General features: G+C 41.8%; 2 protein-coding genes across 3 annotated transcripts; one reads left to right on the top strand and one right to left on the bottom strand.

The window, feature by feature from the left end:
- Positions 1–87: 87 nt before the first annotated feature.
- Positions 88–7,745, bottom strand: LOC118084925 (uncharacterized). Its single transcript, XM_035115108.2, has 6 exons — positions 7,595–7,745; positions 6,234–6,409; positions 5,426–5,552; positions 1,444–3,633; positions 392–500; positions 88–199 (listed from the first exon to the last, which is right to left on the bottom strand). Exons 1-6 carry the CDS (start codon positions 7,734–7,736, stop codon positions 88–90), a joined length of 2,856 nt encoding a protein of 951 aa, XP_034970999.2. The 5' UTR covers positions 7,737–7,745.
- Positions 7,746–9,123: 1,378 nt separating this feature from the next.
- C1H2orf80 (chromosome 1 C2orf80 homolog) lies at positions 9,124–24,419 on the top strand. Of its 2 annotated transcripts, XM_035133927.2 has the most exons (9): positions 9,124–9,401; positions 11,329–11,463; positions 14,978–15,072; positions 15,262–15,343; positions 16,814–16,896; positions 18,370–18,457; positions 19,026–19,103; positions 22,325–22,412; positions 23,521–24,419. In XM_035133927.2, exons 3-9 carry the CDS (start codon positions 15,026–15,028, stop codon positions 23,592–23,594), a joined length of 540 nt encoding a protein of 179 aa, XP_034989818.2. In that variant the 5' UTR covers positions 9,124–9,401; positions 11,329–11,463; positions 14,978–15,025; the 3' UTR covers positions 23,595–24,419. The 2 variants fall into 2 exon arrangements, with proteins under 2 accessions (XP_034989818.2, XP_034989911.2); XM_035134020.2 differs by having other exon boundaries at positions 9,124–11,463.
- Positions 24,420–24,552: the final 133 nt, after the last annotated feature.

The raw sequence follows: 24,552 nt of genomic DNA, 5'->3' as shown, positions 1-24,552 counted from the left end.
GGGGGGGATGTTTTATTTCTGAAAAACAGTAACAAACTTGTTTCCTACTAAAAACCTTGAATTTGCAACAGGGTTGATTTCCTCTTTTTAGGTTTTCTTGGACTTTCCAGATCCTCTGGTCAACCTCTTTCTTTTAGTGTTGTACACAGGGGACCCGGGGTAGATAGAATATGTAAATGGGTCACCACGCCTCAGTTTGCTGCAGCAGAGAAGGGAGAGGAGCAATATAATTTGTTGTACACAGACTGTTTTTTGATTTTTATATTCCGGAAAACAGCACCCCCAGCAAGACAGTCAAGGTTTCAGGCTGCAGATACCACAGGATTCCCATGAACTGTATTTCAACTCCCTCTCTTATAAAAGGGCACTTGGCATCAAACAGAATACTCACATGTTGATCTTGGGCAGTGCATAGCAAACTTCTTTTGTCTGTCTTCTTGGCCGTGTTGGAGGTGATTCCAGAGGGATAGAATTGGTCGAATCTTGCAGGACCTTGTCCTCTGTGAAGAGTCAGGAATTGATCACTGCTTAAGCTACACTGGGACTCCATGTTAAACCTATTAAAAATAAATAAACTCAGAATATCCAGTCAATTGAGAGTTAAATGTTATGCCTGATTGGCTACCAAATTGGGTTTTATTTTAAAAGCAGTAGTTTAAATTCCACATGGTTCCCAACAGCAAGTGGTTACTAATGTTCTCCTGTTCCCAAAGGTGCAGGTTTATTTCCTAAACAAGGTATCATTCAGATATTCACATATGCAGCACACATGCAACTTGTGCAAAACATCCCTGGATTCCAGGACACCTCTTTAACATAAATATTGCTTCCCATACTTCTCCTCTTCTGCTTAAAGCACAAGCACAGCAGCAAAGGAAGCTCCTTTGTGGACATGGCCTTAATACCTAATAATGTTCAAGAAACACCCCCTTCACGCAAGCTTAAAAAGCAGGAGAAAAAACCAGCACACTATCCTTTGCTTGCATCTTTGATTCTTGGCTTTGGGCAATTTATGGATATTGTAAGGGAGCACAAAGCAGCTACCAGGTTTCTTAGCTGGACTTCCATCCCCCTCCAATCATGGCGAAGAAAACAAGTAAAAAACCACCTGTTTCTTTACTTTTTGCATTGACAAAAGTCTAGCACATGTATAGGGCAAACTTCCATCCAACCATAGGCCATTTGCTTTCCTGAGCTTTCTCACAGTGAGCTGCCACTATACTGTACTGCAGTCTAGCTTTCATTTTAGGTGCCGAGCAATAAAAGCTCTGGGCTGGTTGGGAGAGAAAACCGGACCTGCAGATTAGCTTAATCAAGCGAACCCAATAGGAGTGCAGAGATTTGCACACAGAAAGAGGTGAATGCTGAGATTTAGATGGAGGGCTTCATGCCCCCCACCGCAATTCACCTATTGAACATCAACAGCCCCTTTTCATCACTCACCTTTTCCTTGTGCTGTGTTTTGCAAGGTTTCAGGAATTGCATGTGCTGTCTTTTTCTCACATCTGCCAGAAGCCACTTGCTTTGAATCATTTTTTAAGGCTGTTGAGACTTTGGGCACCTGATTTTGAAGTGCATAATGTAACTGAACAGAACTACAAGAACGAGGTAAGGTGGTCTTAGAAAGACCAACTGCAGAAGACTCAGGAGTTTTGGGACATACAGCCACAGAATCAGCCAGAGGTGAAGCCTTAGGAAGATCCTTATGGAAGGAATCTTGCAGAGTCCTGGAACCTGAAACGTGGAGAGACAGACATCCTACCTGATCTGCTGAAGTGATTTCACGTTCCTCTGAGTTCTGAAGGGCAAAAACAGAAGCAACATTCTCTTTTGACATATCATTTACCGTGTGTGCTCTCTTGTTTAACTTCAGGGTGAAGTCTTTCTTCCAGGGAACCACAGGACTGTTGACACCCCAAGATTTCTTGTCTGAGGAGCCACTCTTTGTTTTGCTTGAAGAAGAAATGTTCTCAATAGTCGAGGAACCCTGAACCTTTGGGACTGTGTTAGCAGAGTTCCTACAGTCACTGTTAGGAGGAGCATCACCAGTCAATGAACCTCGAAATGCAGAACGCGCATTTCCTGGAGAGAAAACGGGGGTTGCATCTGCTTGACTTGTCGATTGAGAAGTGAGACTCAAATTCTTTCTCTTCCTTTTATTGACTCTTTGAGCACTCAGACCCATGTCCGTTTCCCCATGTTCGATCCCTGCATTATCCTTGCCCGCTTTAACTGTTTTGTGTTTGTGGCCTCCTTTAGCCTTGGTTTCTTGAGGCTGCAGTAGCTCCATCTCATTGATCTCCTGTTGTAAACAAATTTCCTGGGTCTTCTTCCTGGGCTTTTTATGCTTCACATTCAGATCCAGTGTTGCTTCTTCGCCAGGAATCTGCTTTTGGAAACCAATCGACTGTTTTGTAGCAAGAGCATGCAGTGGTGCTTTGTTGCTTAACAAGCTAAACTCCGGACTTCGGAACACAATTCCTCGATCCTCTAAGTTTTCCGAGGGTGCATTTCCTTCATGTGCAATGGGAGCACAATTGTTCTGATAATCTAAAGGACCTGGCTCTAACACAGAGGTCCTTCTACAACTCCTGGTTTTATCAGAACATGGGGGAGTATGCTTCACATTGCAGGCATAGCTTTTTCCATCTAATATAGAGCTAGACTCTACACTTTGGAACTGACTTTCTAGATTCTTCATTTTTTCCAAGAATGTTCTTTTTTTTGTTTCCTGGATCAAAGCACTGCGTTCATCTACATTGCTTAGAGAAGTCTGATCCACTACATAGGTCCTTCTGCAATCCCTGTTTTTATCAGAACACTGGGGAGTATGTTTCACATTGCAGGCACTGCTCTTTTTATCTTGTAGTTTATTGCTTAATGAGATAGTATCTGGATTTTGGAACTGACTTTCTGAATTCTTCATTTTTTCCAAGAATGTTCTTTTTTCAATTTCCCGAGTCAAAGTGTTGCAGTCATCTACCTGCTTTGGAATAGTCTGGTGCACTACACATGTCAGCCTGCAACTTCTGCCTTTATCACGGTGCTGGGTACTATCTGCCTCCTTCTGACCGCAGCTGTTCAGTGGCAGTCTTTCTTCCAGAGAATCGACTTGACTTGACTCTTCAGTGTGACGTGCAGGCTCAGGAATTGTCATCACGCTATTGTTCGATTCGGAGGTTTTGTATGGTACTACCACAAAAGTACTCCTCCTTCCACTGTTATCATTATCCAAGTGTCCTTTCAGCTGCCTGAAAGCAGAAGAGCTCCTGTGCGCATTCCCCATACTCACTTTTTTTACAGCTGTGGTTTCATTGGCTTTGATCATCTCATAGCTTTTATTATTGGTGTCCGGTGCCAAACGCTCACCAACCTGACCGACTTCAATATACTCTTTAACAACCTGCTCCGATTCCTTTGTCCACTGAAGCGTATCTGATGACTTCTTTTGAGAATCACCTCCAGGTGCAGCTGATGAGCTGCGCTTCTTCCTCTGAGTCACGTGACCACCTAATAACAACACGCTACCACTGAATGGTGCTGTAGTCGCCTCGCAGTGCCGCAGAGCTGAACTGTTACTCAGGACGGACTGCAGGCAGCTCCTGGGACATCGTGGTGTTCTCAAAAGGTTTTCTACAATGGCAAATAGCTTAATTTAGTAGGTGAACACAAACTTGCTTTTTTTTAAAAAAAACATTAACATTCCATTAAGCTTGTGCAGTAAGAAAACAAGAAAAATAGTTCTCAGTCTAACCAAGGGTCCATCTCATTTCCAACAGAGACCAGACAGGTGCTTCCAGGGAGCCCACAAATAGGGCTTTAAAGCAACACCCCCCCTTTCACATTGCGTGCCACACCCCACAATCAATATTCAGACATTATACTAAACAATGGCAATGTTTAGTATGCAAATGAGCCTAGCTGCTTCCTGGACTCGTGCATTTTTCATTTCCCTCACACAACCGAGGAGTTCAGAAGAATTTGTTTCCATTTTCTGTTAATTGTGGTTTCCCATTTTGTCTGAACCAGGAATTGTAGTTAGTGGTGAATCTAGTTAGCTTCAACAAGCCAGCTTTTTAACCCACATAAGTGTGCATACAATTGTTTCCGTGTGTGTGTGTGTGTTTTGACGTCTATGCCCATTCTGTAATTACAAAAGCTTTTCGGTGGCAGCCGTCAAATGGCACTTCATGAAGTCTTTGCTATTCTTTAAAGCACACACCAAACAGCAAGGGATTATTTTATACAACTCTAGACCTAACTCCAAAAGCCCACTGCAAGTGATCTGATCAAACCTCAGGCAAAAACAAGCTGTGGGTCCCATTGCGTGAAGGGGGGGTGAGAAGAAGGAAGGTGGCAGCAGCATTAAGTGAAAAAGGGGTAAGCAGCCCTGCCTACTTTTCACTTTGCCCCCACTCAGCTCTACCTTCAGCTCTTCTGCCAGCTGACATATAATTCCCTCATCAGAAAAAAAAAAGTTTGCCTGCTTAGGAAAAATGGTATTTGGTACTGAAGACAGGCAAAGCTATGCCTTTTATTGTTGCCTACATTTAGTGTAACATAGTCTGATGCAATAGGTGGTTTTCCATCCAGACCTCCACGATGTAGTCTTGGCCAAATCTGCTTGCCATTCCTTATCCACAGCCCACAACTGACTTTAACTTAAGGACCATCTCTTGGGACCCTAACAAACCCTAAAGACAAAGTTATAGAAATTTGGCTCCTCTTTCTTCCCCCAAATGCTCACAGGATTGTAAGAGAATAATTAAGCATGATGCACACTGAACCTATTGCTCAGTACTGAAAAGGAACAGAATTGTGGATTCCTGACTGGTATACTGCCAACACCCAACAGCACAGTAAATAAATACATAAGTGACGCAGATTCCCATCTTGCACCACTGAGTACAGAATATGGGCAGTTTCAGGGTCAGGTTGAGCCAGGAGTAACTGGAAACAGTTCCCCGATGATTCTGTACCACATCTGTAGATAGAAGGAAGAGAGAACCTCAGCGCCACGTAAGCTCAGGCCATGAATAAAATGTGCAGCCTGATCTTATACATGGTTACTCAGAAGTAAATCCCACTGAGTAGGCTTACTCCCAAGACCACAGCTGTGGCCGTCCCAAGCATATGGCTTTCCAGTTACATGTGTGTCTCACTCATACAGGGGGTGCTATGTTTAATTTATGGATGTATTTATATACGACCACTCGCATAATATATCAAGGAGGTGCACAAAATAAAAAGCGTAAAACAATGCAAAATCACCACAAGAGTGAGTGGCTCACCTAAAAAGAAATTCAACAAATAGATTTGTCAGCATAAAAAGGTTTTCAATAGATGTTTGAAGGTTATTGGGGTTGCCTGCCAGATGTCTGCCGCATACAGCCAAAGTAATTATATGTTAAAAGCTCTTTTATACCACCAAAAGGCGTGTCCAGATCAGGTGCCAATGCAGCTTCATCCTCTTCATCCTGAGGTCTGCTCAGCTTGATTGCTATTTGCAAGTGGCTATTCATATATTGCTGCAGTTCATTAATAGATTTGTTCTGCATATAAACAAAAAAGGTTAACTTTTTTAAACCTATCGAGTTTAAATAAAAAACAAGCAAACCAGGCCTAATAAGCACTGGAAAGCTTAGGTTGAAGACTCTTTACAGAAGCAGTTAGAATAATGTTCTTGTTTTTATTATGCATTTTGTGTTTTCATTTTGAATTTTAATGCTGTGAAGTGCCCTGAGCTCTTTGGAAGAGGAGCAGTATACAAATTAACCTAAATAACATTCCTAATAATTTCCCCATGGGTTTTTAATAGTTTTAAATATGATTTTATCTCTGTGTTGTAAAGCATGTTGATCTATTAATTAATCCATGAATCTTGATCCATAAATTAGTAACAAGAGCTTCCAAAATTTAACAAAATATGTTTCTCTACAGTTGCCTCTCGTTTCTTATGACTTTGGTTCTCATGGACCTTATCAAGCATTTATAGGATATACCATGCCAATGCGTGGATACCCTTGACCAAGGTTCCCTAATCCAGCCTTCTGTGACTCAAGACACCCAATTCCTCGTTACACCCTTCCAAAATGCTAATAGTTGGGTGGGTGTGCCAAACTAGGTCTTTGACCCGGGTGAAATAAAGCCTAGTTTCACCCCTGGTTTAAGCACCATTGAAGAAAAGGCTCCAGTTACCACAGAGACAAAGAACATGGCTGCAAATACCGTACCACAGAGAAGAGCTTTCGGCGCAGGGAAGCATTTTCAAAGTGACACAACTCCACTTCTTTCTGCAGTAGCATCTTCTCAGCAATTAGTCTTTGACTAGCTCCCTTTGCAGCATTGAGAGCCAAAGCCAATGCTTTGTTGTTCTGTTTTAGGGAGAACTTAATTATAGAGGAGTTATCTGCATTTTTCAAAAGAGGGAGAGAGAGAGAAATGGGTGGGTTTTGTTAGCTTTACTGGCCAACCCTTTCCAAAGCTTTGCCTTATCAAGACAAGAACAACAGAAGTCGGCAGCCAAAATTGGTAGGTAAACTCCAATCAACTTATGAAACCTGTGTACCCTGCCACAGACTTATGCTGTATATTATGAACCAAATTCTTACTTGTCTCCCCCTTGGCAATCAGCAGTGGCTTGGCATGGTTGAACAAAGGCAGTTTCAATCACTATGATTATGCTGCTGTTTAGAGCCGTAAGACCTGTGCCATAAATCAGACATCTTTTTCAAAGAACACACAAAAAGTGGAACTGTCAAATGCCACTTCACTGGGACTGAAAACACAGCTAGGGCCAGTGGTGATACTGATAAATCACTTCCTGTGCCATTTTTTCTTGAGTGGTCAAATCTTCCCCAATCCTGCTAACACCAGGGTTATCATCTTCTCTCCTCCTCCCTCAATTTACAAAAACCTAGTGTTTCTCCACATTGCAGGGATATGCACCAGCATCAAGGCTGGCATTCCCTGAACCAGACTCATGCAAATACACAGCACTCCATCTGTATAACCAACTCAAGCTGCACCATCTGTGGTTTTGCTGTGCGGAACAGGTGTGTGGGGGGGGGGAATAGGTCCTATAAGGCTTTTGTTCTGATAATGCCCTATATTGGCTGTGCTTGCGGTTGAAGATTAAACCTTTCTAGCATGTAAGCTCAGCTCTGTGATGGGGAAATCGCCCCATAGTCCAGCCATGTGATGGATTTAAACCTCTTGCCTCGGCCCATTGCTGACAGGGATGAGTGTGCATCTGTGTTTGTTTGTTTGTTTGTTTTTGTGTGTGTGTGTGTGAGAGAGAGAGAGAGAGCGCCAACCTGTTGGAGGTTTTTCAGCAGGAGTTGGATTGCCATCTATCATGGATGCTTTAGCTGAGATTCCTGCATTGCAGGGGGTTGGACTAGACTGAGGACTCTCTACAATTCTGATTCTGTATGTAAGTGTGGTATGTATGCATGAGTTTGATGACCATTTTAGTCACATTCACTTAGGCTGTAAAAGCTCAGCAACTCTTGTCTTATAACTCACCCCAATAGAATAGTCCAGGTCGCCAGAGCTCAAGCATAACAAATTATTTTTAAATACTGCCACTTACTTATTGTTTTTGTTTTGATCTTTGATGCAAGAGAAGCATTCAGCTTTGCCGTCTTCATAGCACCATTTTTCTTTTCCTTCATCCGTTCCCTGACTCCACTTGTGAAGGAAATGGATGTTTCTTCTAGTGCCTGAAGTAACATTTTTCAGGCAGTCCTGCCAGTTGTTCAGAAAAAGAAAAGTCTGCCATTATCATCCTTTATATTTACAAGATACTCTACCATCATTACCGTATCTTTCAGAAGCAGACTGAAAGTGGGGTAGCAGTTGAAGTGTCAAAACAGTTCTAGGGAAAATCACGTTCAGAACCTCATTCCTCCATGAGGTTCCGGGGGGGGGGCAAGACATTGGGCAGGCCATCATCTCCCAGTGCAGCCTACCTCACAGGGTTGCCTTGAGACTTAAAAGGGTGGTGAGAACAATACACATTAGCCTGGTTACTGTGCACAATATAAACATAATACATTAATAGTAGTAGTAGTAGTAATAGTAATGGTATTAATAATTAAGAAATGGCTGTCAGAACAGTTTCTCCCTTGCTATCACACTGACACAATGCCACATCTTTTTTTAAAATAAATATTTATTAATTTCCCATACAAACATATATACATAACAAATCATACAACACAAAAACAATACAATAAACAACAAATTAAATAAAAATAACATGAAACATACGACATATTACAATCAACTAACAAATTAAAATCTATAACTTCCAATCATTCTCATTATACTGCTTATATTAACTGTATTCTCTTGCACAGATTTATGTTGTTTCATTCCATAATCCAGAACGGTATCTAATACATTTTTTGCGACAGGTGACAGGTTAAAACGTTTCCCTTCAACCAGGCATTTGGCTTTTGAAATGTGTTTGTGGGAGGGGGGTTACTGGCTTGTTTGTGTTTTATGTGTTTTGTATCCTGTATTTTTCTGTTGTGAACTGCCCTTCGGGGTCTTCGGGTGAAGGTTGCCCCATAGGTTTAATAAATAATAAGTGCATTTTTAAACAGAATAAAGCCAAAGAAAAGTGGCTGAGGAAGCAAAGGACTTAAGGCTAAGGTGGCAGTGTTGTACATGCATATATATATACATCCCCCCCCGCCCCCGAAGCATAACCATTAAATTATAGGGAAAACATACTTACCAGTATTCATTCAATATATTTTTTTAATATAACCCTTGCTCAGGCAACCCTGTACAATCCTCCAAGTGGCCTCAGCCTCCTCCGAAAAGCGGGACTTTAGTTAGTACAGTACTTCATTTTGAAAGAAAACAACAGCAACAAAGATTCGCTAGGGTTGCCGTACCCCTTGATGCCCTGGATAAAGAAAGTCCGCTTTTGCTCTTTCTCTCTCCTTTCCTTTCTTCTAATATCTAATTTATTCGCAACGTTCTGCGCTCAGCGCTGTAAGCAAAAACCGCGTTTGGGTTTGGAGTTTATCATGTGATCCGCTCCAAGCGACGGGATTGGCTCTTCCGTCGGCCGCTGCGTTGACTCCGCCCCCTTCACCTTCCACGAACTACGGCGTCCGGATTTCCTGGAGGGGCTGGGGCGTTTCCTGTCCTAAATTTTAAAAGGAACAAAGTAAATAAAAACGTGTTGTTGTCGTTTGTGCGCTCTTAAGAGCCGCTCTGCGCGGCCGCTTTGTTCCACCGGCAGCCCTTGGTCCGCTTGCCTGCCTCCCGCATGTGAGGGAAGGGCGAGGCCTAACAGTCCCTCGAGGTGAGCGGGCTGCGTCGCCATGGAAACCCGCGCAGCTTCTGCCCAGAGATGAGGGCTGGCCTGCCGGTGAGGCAAGGTGAGGCGGCAGGATGCACAGGGGCAGCAGATCTCAACGTAGACCTTTTCTTTCCTCCCTTCGCTCGCCCCCTTTTCCCTGGCGAGGACCAAGAGAATGCCATTTTCAGGTGCCAAAATCTCTTGGGCCAAACCAGCGCTTTTTTCCCTAAAAAATGTTTGGGGTACTCTCATTTTCCTACTCATGTTGAAATACTGCCCCTCAATGAGGCTAAACTTAGATTCACAAAATGTTTAGGGGTACCCCTGCTCCCCAGGGCAAATTGTCCCACCTTTACTTCTGTCATTTTCCAAACACCTTCTTTCAGGTGTCAAAAATTGTTGGCAATTTTAATGTTCAGATTTAGGACTTTTTTAAAAAAAAATCCCACAGAGGACAGTACCTCAGAAACAAAAGCAGCAGATCCAGCATTGCAGCATTTTGGACAGCTTTGCACGCAGCATTTTGAGAAAACCAATGGAAGAAAGTGTGTAACGGATCTCTAGTCAGCAACTAGCTTTATCTACAGGGTAATTCTTTCCAAGGCCTCCCTCCCGTATTCTTCAAAGTTGAGTTCTGGTGGGTTCTGCTGCCCCAGCCACGGTTCGCTGAATGTGCCATGTATTCCTTGGGGCTGGCAAGAGGTGAAGCATTCCATATTTTTACAGGCAAACTAATAAATTGTTCAAATAGGACGAGTTAGGGGATAGATCTGGCCCTTGGACTTCCAGCTGCAAATCCCTACAATAGAGGACAGAACTTCAGTGCTTTGAATAGCACTGCAGACTTCTGCTGCAGCTCATGTTCTAAAGGTATAATCCGATGCATGTTTGAGCAAATCCTACTATTTGATGGCACTACTATTTGATGGCACTTAACTCCCAGGAGAGAGTGCAGCTTTTAGTCAGTTTGCAGTGGCTGTCACACATTTCAACACGTTGTTGCACCTGCATTCACACACACAAAAATTGCAATTGGTCTTCATATTCTGTATACGATAATACTGTTAGGAGTTTGGGCGGCAGGGGTAGGCTTGTATGCAAGGGCCCCTTCTAATTCCTGGATCCAGCAAGTGATAAAAGTGGTAAAACAAGGATTCAAATTCTTGAAATAAGACAGGCCAGCTTCCTGGTGAGGTAGTGGCCTGAGTATGGGTCATTAAGGTAACAAATGAAGTTGCTCTGTGCCAGAGTGGAGAATTGAGTTATATTGTGAGCTAAAAGCTGGGAGTAAAGCGGCAGGCTGGGAAGCCAGAAAGACAGAATGCCTGATTTCTGCTTGAATCCAAGGTTGTGGCTATGGGAGAAGCAAGACCTTTTTGGAGTGTTAATGGTGTGAACCCCTCCATCGTGGGCTCAGTTTGTATATATGTGTAACTAAACCATATATCATAAAGACATCACAGTCTCCACTGTCCCTCATTCTGAGGAAAAACAAACCCTGGAAAAACAAACACCTGGAACCCTTGGAATCTTGCACCACTCAGAGATTGGGGTGTCGTGCAACAAATACTGTTGAGTTGAACGCTGCATTAAATTAAACACACTTAACATCCATTTGATTTCAGTGGCCTTAGGTGTGCTTCAATCCACACAGGATCAGGCTTCAAGTGTCCCTAGGAACATGTCAATTCTCTATTTTCTTGACACCTTGCTTCCTTTTGATGCAAGTGATTGTTGACGCAAACTGTTACATCCAATAAGGTGCATGGCAGAAGAGGGACCAGTTCTCATTTATCAACCAGCTGTCAGTGTTTCAGATAAAACATTTAGCTTTGAAATCCAATGCCTTGGCATGTAAAAGGATCTCTTGCACTCTGGCCCAGCAGCTCAGCCCCACGGGAAGCTGCTTGCTAGTACTGTGTTCTTTTTCTTAAAAATTCAGTTCAGCAATATTGTGTTTCTAAGCAACAGACAAATGGTTCATTCTCTTGCTTTCCCCGAGCAAGGCTTTCATTTCTGTTAAGGCTCAGCAGGACAAGCAAGAAAAGAATAACATCATCTGGACAGAAGGCTTTTCTAATGATACGGAGTCAACGAAATCCAGAACCTGAATCTTTTTAATAACCATTGCATGAGAAGAGGTAATGGCTTATTTTTCATCCATTTATGTAGAAGTACCACACTGCATCATCTTTAAGATGCTATTTAAGATGTTGCAATTTTTTCACAGCTGACAGTCAATTCATTTACCTCACTGCTAAATATACTCTGGTTTCTCTTCAGATCGTATAAATCTTTCACCTTTTACTGCTAAATGGACAGAAGGTAGCATGCAATTTTGCTTTCCAAACTAAGTGCTTGTAACTTGTAAATTTATTTTGATGTCTTTTTGATTTAGCCCAGGATCTCCCTTGAAACCCCAAATTTATTTTGTTGTTAATAGAAATGCAGTTTCATTAGAACAGAATGTGTAGATCTTATCATGCCAATTTAGGCTGTTAGAAAAAAAATTAGGATCTTGGAGAAGAAACAATAAGAATACTGTAACTCAACAGTTGCTCACAAAATAATTATCTTTCTTTCACACATCAGATATGTTTAAAATATGGTTTACAAGTATGTTAAGCATTCAGGTTTCAGTTATGGGAATCTGTGGGTGGGTTTTTGTTGTTAATAGAATTCATTTATGTTATCAGTATTTATAGTGAAATATCACCACCGGAATATATTACCTCTATTTTTTCTGTGGTTTCTTATCCTTATACATGTGCATGTATAGTAGGGAAATGTACCATTAATATACAGTGGAAGATTTTCATATTACTGTATTGGATCCTGGAGGAAGGTGTGTACAGGGAATAGGGGGTTGCCAAGGAAGAATTACATGTGCAATTTCTAGTTACTAAGCCAAAGAGAGCCCCCCAAATATGCATGCATGGTGTCCTACCAGGGACTAAATAGTCTTCATTTTTTTGTTACCTGCCTGGCCCCTCTGAGGTATCAGTCCATCTTCTGAAACAAATTAAAATCTTAACATAGAGGATTTGTCAAACACATAGCAGAACACAATCCAGGGTTGATGTTTGGTTTTGTAGGTCACAAGTGAGACCTGCAATTTCACAGGTTGCCCTGTCAAACCCAAATAAGTTCTTGTTTTAAGTATTAGTTTAAGGTAAAGGTAAAGGGACCCCTGACCATTAGGTCCAGTCGTGACCGACTCTGGGGTTGTGCGCTCATCTCGCATTATTGGCCGAGGGAGCCGGCGTATAGCTTCCAGGTCATGTGGCCAGCATGACAAAGCCGCTTCTGGCAAACCAGAGCAGCACATGGAAACGCCGTTTACCTTCCCACTGTAGCGGTTCCTATTTATCTACTTGCATTTTGACGTGCTTTCGAACTGCTAGGTTGGCAGGAGCTTGGACCAAGCAACGGGAGCTCACCCCGTCACAGGGATTCGAACCGCCAACCTTCTGATCGGCAAGCCCTAGGCTCAGTGGTTTAACCACAGTGCCACCTGGGTCCCTGTCTTAGTTTAAGACAGAAGGCATAATTTTGCTGTTCTTCTTTATTGCATATTGTTCATTCTTCATGAGTTCCTATATCTGTCCCCTTTTGTAAGTGATTTGTACTTTTGTGTGTTATAGGAATGCATATTCTCTCATCACTTTTTGCCCCCTTTGACTTCACAGAACCAGCCTTTTAGATGGACCCTTACTGTCTAAGGCTGCAGTTCTAACCCCACTTATCTGGGTGTTAGTTCTGTTGGATACAATAGGACTCACTTCTGTTCTGACTGGACATGGTTAGGATTGCGCTGTTAGTCCATTTGCATACATGATGTCAAAAAGCATTTTGGAGCACAACTTGCATGCTGTTGGTTCCACATGTACAGTACATTTCATTAATGTAGGATGCACAGTGAAACAGAAATTTCATTCTACAATGTCTAGCTAATGAAGTAATTTCAGTCTCAAGTATAGATGTTTTTACTCTTACACTTCTTATAGGACCAACCACAAACTATTCATTTGATTAAATCATGGTCATTACATAAAAATGAGCTGCCCCTAGATTCCAGTGCTTCTCCAACTTATAATTGCAAGCCTTCTCTCTCCACGTGCTCATTGGAGTCTGTAAATGCTATCAGTAAAAATGCACTTTTGCTTCTTTTTAAGGATAGAGCAATGAAGACTTAGAACACGCACATCCAACAGGTAGATCTTGATCTACCGGTAGATCACTGGACGTCTGTGGTAGATCACTGGTAGATCAGTGGCTCCCCCCAAAGAAGCTGAACAACTTTGGCTCCCCTAAAAAAATTCTACATTTTGACCCTTCACCCCCCCCCCAAAATGGGACTTCCCTCTTCCCTAAAAGAAGCTCAACAAGTTTGACCTGAACCCCACATAACAGGGTTTCCTTCCTTAAAAAAAAGCTCAACAACTTTGACCTGAACCCCCCAAAAAGGGGTAGATCACTGCAAGTCTTTAACTCTGAGTAGATCGCAGTTTCTTGGGAGCTGGCCACCCCTGACTTAGAAGAACCATTGCAGGAGACTTCAGAAGATGTCATGCTAGTAAAACAGTATATGGGGTACTTGGGACAAAATTAACAGCCACACCTTACATTAAACCAGCTTAAAATGTGTGTCTTTGTCCCTGATAGCTCTGAGCATTCAGCTCCAGATCTAGTTACAGGTAGGTAGCTGTGTTGGTCTGAGTCGAAGCAAAATAAAAAAATGGTAATGAGTTCCAAGCTTAAAACCATGGAGCCACCTGGGATGAACAAAGACATAGGATTCTCATCTTATTATGCATGATCAAGCTTTCTTTAGCGCCTCAGCCCTTGCTTTCCCCCTGCAGGACCAATTGCAGTCATCAGCAGTCGTTAACAGCCATCAACAGGTTTACCACTCCTATCAGCCCATCACCCATTCCCACCCACCCCCACCACCCTCTGTATATACATAAGGGTCTGACTCTTCTGTTTCAAGTGTATCTGAAGAAGTGTGCATGCACACAAAAGCTCATACCAAAATAAAAACTTAGTTGGTCTTTAAGGTGCTACTGAAGGAATTTTTTTATTTAGCTCCAGATCTGCAGCTCTAAACACACAACAATCTTTGTTCTCCTATTACAACTGTGCTCCCTCACTTTACTTGTTGGTCTTGCATTGCTGCTTGTGCAGAGTTTCCAAATCACGACCGTAGATAGAATGACAAATGCAGTAGTTGCAATGCCACGCTTGTCTACATGCAGCAGTAAATGCTCCATTCGTTGCATAGCATGCAGCTAAAATAAAAATAAAAAATCCTTCCAGTAGAACCTTAGAGACCAACTAAGTTTGTCGTAGGTATGAGCTTTCGTATGCATGCACACTTCTCAGATACCAGCTGTTAGCTTTGTAAAGACATGGTGGCTGCTGCAGCCGCTGCTAGACCTGAGTCACATTATGTGATAGGGGCTCCTTTTGGTAGCCTCTAATCAAGGAAGCTGGCTGGTCTGCCTACAGTTGGCTATGTATCTTGAAATTACCATACTAACAGGAGCAGAACTTGTAATACATGCCCTGAGAAGCTTACAATCTAATGACCTTCTAATTTTCCTTTATTGACTTACCTATCCTTAATGTCTTATGTTCATTCATTGTACATAGTTCATACCTAACTGGACCTTGCAACTGGCACGTGAAGAAAGAATACACATGTTAATGGAGAGAAAACGTTTGAAACAAGAGATTGAAAAGCTCTTGTAAGCACCACCTTCTTTCTTTTTTATATACTGTACTTTAAAGTAGATTTGCATCTAATAGCTGCATTTTATACCCCATGTGCATAGCACCTCACACTTTCCTCTCCCACCCCTGCACACACAGATAAATAATAATGCACTGAGTGGCTGAGCGTTGGTCCTAATTCAAAATTATTCTTTTCCTGGAAGGGGAGATTATGTTGGTGTTAGACTTCGAGAAAATGAATTTGACCCACAGGGAAAGAGGAAGACTACCTTTCTAGATGACTTGGTAAGCAACTACTTTACATTCTTGCTGGCTTTTAGCCAAAGACCTTTGGGGAAGGCTGCAGTTCAGTAGTAGTACAGCATCTGCTTTGCATGCAGACGCTTGCAGGTTAAGTCTCTGACATCTCTAGGTAGGACTGGGAGTGCTCCCTGCCTGGCAGTACGGAGGGGCAATGTAGACAGTCATTCGGTGCAGACAATCCTGAGCTAGAAATTGACTGACACAGTACAGTACAGTATAAGGCAATAGGGAGAATCCACGTGATGCATAATAACTATGATAATATTTTATTATCTTGTTAATTATGCTGTTTTAAATGTGACTTCCCTTAGCAATGTTTTTATTTATTTATTTATTGAAATGTTTAAGTTTTTTTGTTAACTTTGCATTAAATATGTATTCTGTAGTTGTCCTCCTTTGTAATGTTTTATTTTGAAATCTTTAAGATAACATTTTAGTTTTCTGTTAATTATGTTGCTTTGACTGTATATTCTATATTTGACTTTCTTCAGATTGCTTTATTGATGTTTTAATATTCTGTAAACCGCTTTGAGATTTTTCTTTAAAATATAAAGCGGTATAGAACTGAAATAAACAACAACAACAACAACAACAACATATCTAACGTCTTTATCAATCAGACAAACTTTTTCCCCCCACTAAGGAATGATGTATAAAGGATGTAATTTCCTTGCTTGTGGAGGAGGACCCTTTTGCTCATTGTGTCAGCTCTGTGCTCCTGGCAGACACGCTCATTGGACACAGCCACCAGTAGAGGTGGCCATTTAATTGTAGCATGCCAAAAAGTGGCATCTTCCATTCAGAAGTGAGTCAGGAGTAAAGGAAACAAATACTTTCATGGCGCACTGCAGCTTTGGCTGCATACACACTATACCCTTAAAACATATTTGAAACACATTCTTTCCCTCAAATAATTCTTTGAGGGATTTCTGCTCCCAGGGGGAGCGGGCCAGCAGTGGAAGCCATGGAGAGACAACAGAATGCTCCACCGCTGCCACCACTGCAGTCACTCAGGACAAACGCAGGCTCCCTGAGCTCAGCGGCAGCAGCACAGGCAGGGGAAATCAGGACATTTCAGGATCAAATCAGAAGCTGGGATGGCTTTCATAAATTAGGGGCTGTCCCTGGAAAATCGAGACACTTCCAGCTTTTGCACAAATGCACTGAACCATTGCAGCAACTAGTGCTGCCTATCGGGAACTCTTATTTGCAGGATAGGCTGTGTAACGTAACCAGAGATAACACAGACCCTGTGAGTCAACAGCACACATGTTTGAGCCGTGCTAAGTTCTCTTTTCAAGAGTAGGTGGTCAAGGCAATCGAAAAGTAGACCAAAGCAATCCAAACCTTGTGGGTCAGCGCCACACATGTAACACATTTGAGTTGCACTAAGCTGTTGTGCAAAGAAGTGATGTAGTTTGACATCACACACAAACTTTTTTTCTCTTCTAGGCTCACTATGACCTGGCCATAAATGTTGCTTTACCTTGGCTCAATGATTCAGAAGCTCAAATGCCTTGGGGAAAAGAAAAAAGGCAAGTGTAAGGTCTCACTGTTGTAGTGATGCTGTTAATATGCATAGGAAAGCGGTAGCCGGGGTTTTTTCCCCAGCTGGAACTCGCCAGAACCCAGTTCCGAGGAACCTCTCAGGTGGGCACCATTGCTATTGTAAGAGAATAAGTGAGTTCATGGTGAGTTTTGGCACCTCTTTTTCTAGAAAAATAGCACTGGCTTGAGCTGTATGTTTAATCCACTACCCATTTAAAAACCTGCATTTATGGGGCCCTCCAGATGGTCTTTTTATTGCAAATTCATGCTGATAGTGCTCATGATGCTATCCAAGTGGTCACACGAAATTCCACTCTCAATACTGTTTGCATCTGCAAAAGCTTTGGGGTAGTCACACTGCTTCGCTTCCAATCAGTGCATATCCCGTTACTTTCTGCTGAAATCTTGTAACTTTTTATTTCTCTCACACTCTGCTTTTGTTGCACTATAGCCCCTCCAAACAGCAATAATGTGGTGGCAATGGGAAAGCATTACAGAACAAACCAAAGCAGGATAAATTCAGCACTAATACATTATTACTGTATCAAAAATATGTTGCAAAATGCACCCACAATAAAACACCAGTCTGGAGGAACCCTAACTCTATTGATCTGAATGGAGACATGCCCACAAATGTTGGTAATATAGATTAATCTGGGTTTGTGTTAACCTATAAGGGTTATCTTATTTATCCTCACATTATCCTTTGTACATGAAGCTGGCCTGTATTGTGCTGAGTGACATATCTACAGGACTCTGAACTTGTGCATCACATAGTTTGCCAGATATTCCTTATGGGATCGGGAGGCCAAAGGGAGAAAAGACTTTAAAGGGATTGCCCTGTACTCCACAAACCTCTAGATCAGGCATCCCCAAACTGCGGCCCTCCAGATGTTTTGGCCTACAACTCCCATGATCCCTAGCTAACAGGACCAGTGGTTGGGGAAGATGGGAATTGTAGTCCAAAACATCTGGAGGGCCGAAGTTTGGGGATGCCTGCTCTAGATCTATAAAACAGAATGAACAGTCCTTATTCCAGAGCTCCAGACAGAAACATAGCTTGAAGGTTCCAAAACACTATGGAGCGTAAATCACAATTAACAGTCACACTTTTTCAATGCCTTAAATGGGATCCCAGGTAGAACAACCCAAAACTCCTTTGGATCCATTGGATCCCAAGTCAGCCCTGCTGCTGTCAGGTGACAGGACTGGGTGTGATTGCTGCAACAGCTCCAGGCTGGGGCAGCAATCTACCTGTCCTCCACATTCTGCCCTGATCATTGTTAAGGCCCACCAGGCAGTGGCTGAGTTTAGCATTGCCCCCTAAACCTAGGAAAGATTTGGGCTTTGATACCCTCCTCTTCAATTTCATCATGCAGGTGTGAAAACCACAGTACATATCACTTATAAATTGTTAGATAAATTTACCTGTTACTTTTTTCTTGATTTCATCTGGACAGGAAGCTACCATTTCATCGACGATATATTTATCCCAACCGAATTGAAAGAGAAGCTATGATTTTATCATCTTATGCCGGGATGCTAATGGTATAATCCTTTGTTTAAATACTGATTGTTTTAATACAAATGGTTGTGTGTAAGACTCCCAAGGAGGAAAAAGATCTTATCAATGAATAAAAAAATATTTTATATGCATTTTTCTTGCAGGCAAGTTACTGTTCTTTATTAAATTGAGGGTTGCAAAATTTGCCCTCTATTTCAGCACTATGCCTTTTTCTTTTCTTTTTTACAGGTAGGTAGCCGTGTTGGTCTGCCGTAGTCGAAACAAAATATATATTAAAAAATATTTCCAGTAGCACCTGAGAGACCAACTAAGTTTGTCATTGGTATCAGCTTTCATTTGCATGCACACTTCTTCACAACTTCTTTTCTTTTTTCTTTTTTCTACTCTTACTGGAGTAGAGCAAAACATTGGCTTTCAATCAGTGCCCTTACTCTGCCTGAGGGGAACAGTAGGACTGGAGAAAGGATGAGTTTTTAATCCATCTGCTTCTTCTGCCTTACAAATTTGGTGGGCCCTTACTGGTAGTTAGTTTTAGATAAAAAGCAGAAAGATATTTAAAACTAAAACTGGCCTGTACCACTGTTTCTGCAGAACAGCATTCCTGTTGAAGATGTCATTGGGATTTATACCACTGGAGCCTGTGCAACACATTGGCAGAGTTCTGCAAAAGTAAGTTGCATGCACATTATTAATCTGTTACCAGTTTTAGGCCGTGTGACAAACAAGCTTCCTTTCCTTCTGGGGGCATTAATCTACTGATACTGACCTTCCCTACTTGCATTATAAATTTAATCCCATGTTTACCCCATGCTTCTATTAAGGAGTTCAGGAATCAGTGCAGTCAAATGCAATTACCTATAGTATGGCTGTTTTTCCAGTTAATTTCAATTCAATCCCCGGCACCTCTAGCTTAAACAAGGAAAGGAAGGATCAGGTTTGTACTACAACTCCCATCACTACCAGCCAGCATGGCTAATGATCGGGGTGATGGGGGTTGTAAACAACAACATCTGGAGGACCACAGGTTTATCATCCCTGCCCTAAAGAGTCATTGGCCTTCAGTAGTGGGCACAATGAACAATTATAATCTTCATGATATAAGGCAGCTTCTTTTATTCCTGTGGATGTTGCCACACACACTGCTTTAATCAGGCATGTCCCAAGTCTGTTTGGGGGGGCCTAATCCAGCCCGCCAGTTGGTTTATTCTGGCCCCTCTAGCAGTTTATTTCCTGGGGTAAAATCCTAAAAAGAACCCTCAACAACTTCAATCCTAAAAAAAAGCTCAACAACTTTGGTCTTTGGTCGGCCCTCATGCATGTTCATTTCATCAAGTCTGGCCCTCTTTGAAAAAAGTTTGGACATCCCTGCATAGCTGCCAAGTTTTCCCTTTTCTCGCGAGGAAGCCTATTCAGCATAAAAGAAAATCCCTTTAAAAAAGGGATAACTTGGCAGCTATGCATCCCTGCCTTAAATGATACACAAACACACACACACACACCATTAACTTTTAATATAACTTCAACAAGTACAGCTAAAAATAAAACTGATAATATTGCAAGTATTGTTTCGTATATCGAAGTGGCGTGAAGTGTGTATGTGTAAGTGAAATCATAATATCATCTTTTTACTAATTTTGGGCCAATTACCTGAAATCTTATTGGCTCTTAGGCTTCTACATTGGTCATGTTGGGCTTTGCAGCTAGTTTTAATTAGTTAGCTTCTATCTTTCTATGCTCCTGGGGGACATGGAGAAACCCACAAAGTGTCTGTGTAAGACTAGTATACAAGCATATATAAAAGCCTTTTATATTTGTGTAATTGATCTTTTGGGAATGTTTTGTGCATTTCTCTCTCCTGCATAATATGATATATTCCCCAGGCTAAAATGCAGAAAAGGGGAAAAGCAATGAAAAGAATTTTCTATTTTCTTTTTGTTTCTTTTTCTTTACAAAAAGCTTGATACCAGCTGACACTATATGGAGAAGAATATTATATCAGTGAGTGTTCTGTAGAGAAAAACCATTTGTCATCTGGCTCAACTGAAAGTCATTGATAAAATGAGGTGCCCTTCTTGCCTTTGTAAATCTATAAAATCTTGCCAGACGTATTTTCAACCCAGCCCTCTAAAAATGTTTTTATTCATAACACTTAGGAGCCTTAAATGTGATGCTGAATTACACACACACATGAAAGGTGTCTAGATCATATGTTGGATTACAGCTCCCTCCCATCATCTCTGGGCATGCTGACTGTGGCTGATAGGAAGTCCCAACATCTGAAGGGCCGCAGGTTTCCCATCCCTGGTCTAGATACTTCCCATATTATCTGCAAGACTGCAACAGAGGGCAAATTAGCAGCTCAGCCCTCTTGTATAATACAGTACAGGAGAATGCATGTTCCATTCTTTGGGTTGGATTTTCAGTATTAGACTCTTTGCAATCATTTCTTTTCACAATTTGATTCATATAAACCTGTGTTGTACTGAGATTAGTCCAACTATCCTATTGCCATCTACTCCCAGCTGGCAACAGCTGTCCAAGGTCCCAGGCAGAATAATCTTTTGCAGCCCAACTACTTAAAATCCTTTAAGTAGAGATGATAGGAATTAAACCTAAGCATTCAGAGCATGTGCACTGACTTCTTAAAAAGAAAAAAAAAGTAATGTAATCTCTGCAGCTCTGGGATGCTATTATAGCTACTCTCTTTCTCCCTATGGACATGGTTTTGACATCAGTGTGTGTATGTCTTGATGTACTGTATTAGGCAGGCAATCCTACAAGCATTCAGCACACCTTCAGTATTAGCACCCTTTTTATTCACCTGAAACACTTTCCAGCTACATTTTAAAATATATTAAAATATCTGCACAATAGACTGGCCGGCTAAACCAGATGAGGGTAGCCAATGGGTCTCAAACCCTCAGTGAGTTAGGGACTTCCCCTGCATGTGAAGACAGGCTTTGGCAGACTAGAAAGATGACACCAATGGTGGGTCCAGTGGTCCAGAAGGCTTGTCAAACTGGAAAGGTAGCCCATCTAGGAGATGAGAAACTCTGATCCTAAACCTCTGCTGCCTTGTGGTATCTCTTCAGGAGAAGAAAGTGTTAAGGAGTAAACCCTACACAAATCTGGAATGGAGTCCCTAAGGGGGTGGCACCTTGTCCCCCTCCTTCCAACAACTCCTGCAGCCAAGCTGGTGCCAAATGTATTGCTCTGCTTTCCTTTGGACCCCATCAGTGAGGCCAAGTGGGGGGTCTTGTTGTCTGGCCAGCCCAGAACTTCCATATACATTGCCCAGGCTTGCGCCCTAGGGAGGTCACTTCATTTTGACTTCACCCCCAGAGGTGCACTCCATTGTCTCTCGAGATGAATGCCAAAAAGAAGTGCTTAAATAAGTGTTATAACACTAATTTTCAAAATGATATTTAAATCCCCTGCTATGTCTTACAGTGGAAGAGCTGTCCATAGGATGCCATCTAGTGTGCAAATAATGTTACTGTGCTAAGCTATATAGACTGTAGAAAAATAACTTTGGCTACATTTCAGAAGATCCCATAGTCTATGTCCTGATGTTAATTGAATCCTAACAAGATTCCATTGTTATGTGCCTAAAGAAAAGAATAGAAGACCAATGCAGCAGCAGAAATAAATCCTGATGAGATATTGCAAAGAGGAAAGTCAGAAATGGTGAACTAGAATGATAAATAATTAGAGCTTATTAATTGCAATAACCTACTGGTATTCTGATACCAAACATTTTCACCATGGTTTCTTCCAATAATCTCAGCATGTAAATGATGGCCTATAATACTGTAGTCACATATTTGCTGCCACAAGTTATGGGGGGAAAGTAAGGTACCAGTTTATGTGTGATTTTATTTAACCTGCAGGGTCACCGAATTCATCCTTGTAATCTCTCACTGCATCCTTTTGCCATGTTGACAGCTCCCCAAGCTGCAGAACATGCCAGGAAACAGAGTAAGTGGATATTACTTTCTCTCACAAAATTGTGTACTGGTTGTTATGGAGTGGGGGGGGGGAGAGTGATGAAGACTTGTTACTTCAGTTTTGCCAACAAGCAAATCTCTCCTATCTATCAGTCATTCTCTGCCACAATTGGGAGATAACTAAAAATAGCCTGCCAGTTTTTTGAGATTTTCCCCAAGTGGGATTGATGATGAGATAACTAGACCAATTGAACTGATAGGATAAACTACAACAATGTAGACATGACATTGTAATACAGTAGTGGCTCATTATTGTTGATTTGTATGAGTTTGGGTTTCTGGCCGAACATTTTTAGCTCATTAGACATCATTCAGGCATGGTACATTTCCCCCCAGACCTTCATGCCAACCCCAATGATGTTGCAGGTGCGGACTGTTGCTAATGTCATGGTACACAACTTCACAAACCAACGGTGGGAGTGCACTGGATGCAAAGTGAAGGCATACACAGTCTTTCCCTTTATGAAGTCTGAGCCCTTTCAAACAGCCTGTGATACTTTCCCCACAGCTTCTGCTGAAGGCTCCTTTAGCTCAAAGTCAATTCTTCATTTTAGTATGTGCTACTAAACTTCCAGCAGACAGATATCGCTATGCTTAGGGCTGTTTCTGTGTCAAATGGGCACAATTTGTTGCCAAACAGGGGACAGCTTTCTGAGGCTCTGCATAGCATGCATGAGTCTCACCTCCCTTCCCAGCTCACAGCTGGTGGGAATGGGTGTTACAATGACTTCCCTCCCTCATCACACCTGTCCTCAAACAAGAACCTGGACCTCTGTCTGCAGGGGGAACAGGATCATGAGAAAGAACTGCCGTATTTTGGCTGGCTATCAAGAGCAGACAAATTTGCATCCTCTTCTTAGTTCTGCTCGCCTTGAAATTCTTGGAGATTATCAAAGGACAGCCTTGGGCAGTAGTGAAATTAGACAGGGAATACCCAGGATTGGTATGCAGTTTCAGCAAAACATTTCATCCACATTCACTGTTGATCTTAGGAATCTTTCAGGAACATGTCAGCCAATTTCAAGTTAAATGACAAAGGAGGTGGGGGAATGACAATCTATTCTTTTCTCTTTTTTAAGGTGTCAAGTTCCACAGGACAGAAGCAAACAGAAATGCCACCAGCAACTCAAGAAAAACAATGGACACAATTTAGAAACAACCAGAACTTTTAGTTTAAAGAAAGGAAGATCATGAGAAAGTAGGTTTTTCAAATTAATCAAATGAGACCAGACCCCACTAACAACAGAGCTTCTGGTTTCAGGCAGCCTGGTCCTATCCATGTTTACTCTTAAGTTCGTGGGCTTTCAGATAGAATTGCAGCCTTAAGGTGCTGTTGGAAGTTACAGCTGTGCTGTCCCAGAACCTTACATTTAACAGGCTTCACTGTTGCTTTAGGAATTCCTACAGGTGTTTATCTCCCACCTCTATTTAGATATTTTAGGCACAGATTTCCAAAGTCCTGTGTAGTTAATGATAGAATTCCTCCATGGAGATGCCCCTCCATCGCTTTCCATCTCACTTACACTCTGCCTCCTCTTGGAATTTCACCATTGTGGCAGAAACCTCTCTCCAGTCGATAAAAGCAGGGGAATGTCATAAATAAAAACAATAATTTATCCAATGCAGCCTTTTGATTGCAGATGTCCTTCCTATCCATGACCCTGATAAGTTGTCCCAGTGCTTCTAATCCCAGTCACAGTAGTTTAATTAGCCTTCTCTGTTCTACTCATATTTAAACCTTAGAAGTTTCATTTCTGTAAACACAGCATACACATGTTGCTTTTCCCTATTGGCTACCAGTTTCATGTGTTAGAAAAAAGGGAGCTTCAAGCACTAGGAGCCAGGGAGTTTCCAACATTGCTTTAACAACAGTTGTAGCAGTTTAGTTTTTAGTTTTGTTTTCTTTCCACAACTCCAGTGCTTTTTTCTGGTGGTACTCAAATGTATGCCACAAATAAAAATAAATTTGATTATCTCATTCATGTTGTTTTGTTCCAAACTATTCAAATCTATTTCTGGATGGCTAGACTAACAGCCCTATTGAACTATGCAAGATTCACATTTGCTGTGAATTTGAGAGATACAAATTAGATTAAGGTTGATACTCTAGC

Source organism: Zootoca vivipara, chromosome 1 (assembly GCF_963506605.1).
Source record: "Zootoca vivipara chromosome 1, rZooViv1.1, whole genome shotgun sequence".
Taxonomy (NCBI): Eukaryota; Metazoa; Chordata; class Lepidosauria; order Squamata; family Lacertidae; genus Zootoca; species Zootoca vivipara.
The sequence above is the reverse complement of the archived record's forward strand: the minus strand, read 5'-3'. Positions and strand labels throughout refer to the sequence as shown.

Coding starts and splice junctions, on each gene's coding strand:
- C1H2orf80 (XM_035133927.2), top strand. CDS start 15,026: ATGTTAATGGAGAGAAAACGTTTGAAACAAGAGATTGAAAAGCTCTT. Junction 15,073..15,261: donor CAAGAGATTGAAAAGCTCTT/GTAAGCACCACC, acceptor TTTTCCTGGAAG/GGGAGATTATGTTGGTGTTA. Junction 16,897..18,369: donor CCTTGGGGAAAAGAAAAAAG/GCAAGTGTAAGG, acceptor TCATCTGGACAG/GAAGCTACCATTTCATCGAC.
- LOC118084925 (XM_035115108.2), bottom strand. CDS start 7,736: ATGTTACTTCAGGCACTAGAAGAAACATCCATTTCCTTCACAAGTGGA. Junction 5,553..6,233: donor GCCGAAAGCTCTTCTCTGTG/GTACGGTATTTG, acceptor GTTTATATGCAG/AACAAATCTATTAATGAACT. Junction 200..391: donor GCACTGCCCAAGATCAACAT/GTGAGTATTCTG, acceptor TCTCTGCTGCAG/CAAACTGAGGCGTGGTGACC.